Below are 2,988 nucleotides of genomic sequence, written 5' to 3'. Positions count from 1 at the left end.
TTTAGGATTTAGCGACTACAGAGTCTTCATAGGGATTCGTGAAGCCAGGTACAGAGTGAAGTTCAGATGATAATTTGTTACCCGAACCTATGGGTATTCTTCATATACGAAGAACACCCTAGGTCGGCTGATAACTTGTCAGCAAAACCTAGGTATATTTTCAAAAAACATAGGTTCGGCTGACAAGTTATCAGCCGAGCCGTTTATCTGACCAGTAGATCTAGGTAAAAATTCGATTTTTGGATAAGTTCAACTTATAAAAAGGACATCTAACCTAACTATCTCAAAAAAGAATCCCTTTAAAACTAACATTATATAATCATTGATATTAATCACTAATCATTAATATTAGATTCTAATTATTATCATCAACACTAATGAAATAAGAGTATTATTATCATGATAAAAATACGATGATAAAGAGTTACTGATTTTACCAAATAGTGACTCTATTTTGTCACTACCTTGTATGCCTCAAAATAGGATTCTTCTTCATGGTTACATTCCTAACAAATGTAGCAATGTCCTCGACTAATATTGGAATTAACTGGGCCTGTCCAACCCCATTTATGAGAGCTATCAGCTATGAACCATATTTGGCTTTTGTAGGAACGGCAAGATGATTCGGTGCCTGATGCAATCATCAGAGGGTCAAGGTACCGAGGCTGACCTGTTTTAGAAGCAGCAAATATGGAATTAGGTAAACATGTGTTTACATAGAAGGAATTAGGTAAAACAATGACCTTGATGGTATAGCTAAAGGATTCTTTGCATGACATCACATCTTATTAGCGATAATATTTTCTGTTTCATTCGTAAAGATGATAACAAGGTTGCAGACGCTTTAGCCAAAAGAGCCAAAGCATCTACAACCATGATCACTTCTACAGATTCGCAATATCTCTATATCATCTAGTGTGTAGTGAAATGGCTGCAAATGAAGGTTCAATTTTGCAACAAGCGGCAGTGAGCAGTAGAACCTCCTACTAGCTTGTGTTCTCAGTGCAGTAGCACTTCCCACTACCTTCTATTCTCCAATCATGACGCAAAGGCAGTGCACATTCTTATTTGCAAGTGCAGTCATCCTGCCAACCTCGACTCCTTAGCTTTTAATACATTTGAGTTGTACATTAAGCGACCATCCACTATGGCCGTATTATGCAATGATTTGGTGCATATATTCAACGTTTTGTAAAATCTACAACATTATTAAGGAATCAATTGGTATGAAACATTATTAATCTAAACATTAACGTGATACTGCAAAATGAACCTAAAACAGTGTAATCTTTATACTGTACCCTATGAGGATGTATCAAAATTAACATTTATGGTGTCAATAAGGAACTGCCTTCCTTGACGAGAAGGAATATTGTTCCTCCGTCTCCCCTTGAGACGCGAAGTTCATCATCAAGATATGTCGTTAATAACCACGATTGCGCTTTGTCACCTGTGATGGGGATCTTTAATGGTGGTTGACTAGATATGGACTTGATGACAGACGCTGCAGTGTCTTGAATGGGTGTAATCAAACCCTTGAAAGGTGTGAAATCGATTTTCTGTCCAAGAAACTCTACGCTCTCCGGAAACTCAATGGAGTTGGTCAGTTGGGGTGTTCCAATGATTCCTTCCTCAAATTTTATCTGCAAAAGAAATGGAAGAAATAATCACTGAAACTAGATCGAAATAAACCTGAAGACAATTACTGCTGCCAATATTTTCTTATTTGTTTTAATGTAGCGTGGTTTGAACTGGCAACTAACCTGAAGACGTTTAGGACTCGTAACTTCAAATTTGGCATTGGTTGTCAATGAAGCGGTAGCCAACGGCCCAGCAAATACAACCGAATTCTGGACCGTTAAATTCTCAGCATCTATCGTCTGGGAAATCTCCTCCACCTTCACTAATGACAACGTTCCTCTCCCCAGCAACAGCAGCAACCCCGTGAACGATGTGTACCTGAAATGAAAAATCACATGACAAGCTTACTTCAAACCAGCATACCATTTTCTGGATTTCCAATTATCATAAAATCAAGGGAAAATCAACGAAATGAATTTACTTACTGCAGAATCCATTTTCCATTAAGAAGAGTCAAGTCTTGAGTTGGTTGATTTTTGGCTTCAAGTTGAGTAATGAGTTCAAGGATTTGAGCACTAGTTTCAGTACTTACTCTTAATCCACGATCAGTACCATAAAGTAAATCAACCAAATCCTTCTTCAAATTAGTAATTTCTTTATTCTTTGGTAACTCTGCAACTGCTGTTGCAATTCCTTCACTGACAATCTCTTCTAAAGGTTTAGGATCAGTCGTAACATCGTCGTTTTCTTTTGCTCGAATTTGAAACCCAAATCTGGAACGGTTTGAATTGTAGATAGAGAGATTTTGTGAGTGCTGATTAAGAAGCAATTTTTTTGATGAAATTCTGATTGAATTGATCTTTTGACCTAATTGAGGGTTTGGTTGTGAGGTTGGATAGATTGGATTGGTGAGACAGTGTTTTAGACACGTAATACCAGCCATTTTCTGTTTGATTTCGAATTTAGTCGGAGTTGCCAAAGACTGTCTGAATATTTGATGGCCGCGAAGCAAAAATGCTGGGTTGGGTGGAGTTGAAGAAAGTCGTTGATGAGAGAGTGAAAAATAAAGGACACAGATTTTAATTCGAAATAAGTCTCTGTTACAAAAATCTTGTTTGATGATTGTTTCGACACGTAAACGAGATGCTTGTCCTGGGGTGTGGCAGTGGGGAAGACCTTAAAGAATGTACTGGAAGATACTAATAGTGATCACCAAGGGACATCCCATGACAAATGGGTTTATTTTCAATCACATTTATGCTCTACTTGAGATTTTTTGCGAGCTCTTGTAGGGGTAAAATATCGTACACATAGTTATCATGCGAAGTGGTATCATTATAAAGGAGCGAACTACTTTCGCACGTAGCATATCCAAAATGACAGAATCAATGACGTCACAAATTTACG

The 2,988-nt window shown here is 37.7% G+C and overlaps 1 protein-coding gene across 3 annotated transcripts; it reads right to left on the bottom strand.

The window, feature by feature from the left end:
- Positions 1-489: 489 nt before the first annotated feature.
- LOC113348539 (light-induced protein, chloroplastic-like) lies at positions 490-2,665 on the bottom strand. 3 transcript variants are annotated; one of them, XM_026592354.1, is made up of 4 exons: positions 2,067-2,665; positions 1,764-1,959; positions 1,302-1,643; positions 490-670 (listed from the first exon to the last, which is right to left on the bottom strand). In XM_026592354.1, the coding sequence occupies exons 1-3, from the start codon at positions 2,522-2,524 to the stop codon at positions 1,329-1,331; spliced, it is 969 nt and encodes a 322-aa protein (XP_026448139.1). In that variant the 5' UTR covers positions 2,525-2,665; the 3' UTR covers positions 490-670; positions 1,302-1,328. The 3 variants fall into 3 exon arrangements, with proteins under 3 accessions (XP_026448139.1, XP_026448138.1, XP_026448137.1); XM_026592353.1 differs by lacking the exon at positions 490-670 and adding an exon at positions 1,076-1,198; XM_026592352.1 differs by lacking the exon at positions 490-670 and having other exon boundaries at positions 1,076-1,643; positions 2,067-2,664.
- Positions 2,666-2,988: the final 323 nt, after the last annotated feature.

Source organism: Papaver somniferum, chromosome 2, assembly GCF_003573695.1.
Source record: "Papaver somniferum cultivar HN1 chromosome 2, ASM357369v1, whole genome shotgun sequence".
Classification (NCBI taxonomy): Eukaryota; Viridiplantae; Streptophyta; class Magnoliopsida; order Ranunculales; family Papaveraceae; genus Papaver; species Papaver somniferum.
The sequence above is the reverse complement of the archived record's forward strand: the minus strand, read 5'-3'. Positions and strand labels throughout refer to the sequence as shown.

What these genes read in the sequence shown, in the direction of transcription:
- LOC113348539 (XM_026592354.1), bottom strand. Translation starts at nt 2,524, where the DNA reads ATGGCTGGTATTACGTGTCTAAAACACTGTCTCACCAATCCAATCTAT. An exon ending in AATGGAAAATGGATTCTGCA is followed by an intron (nt 1,960 to 2,066) that starts GTAAGTAAATTC and finishes TTTTCATTTCAG; the next exon opens with GTACACATCGTTCACGGGGT. An exon ending in CGAGTCCTAAACGTCTTCAG is followed by an intron (nt 1,644 to 1,763) that starts GTTAGTTGCCAG and finishes TTTCTTTTGCAG; the next exon opens with ATAAAATTTGAGGAAGGAAT.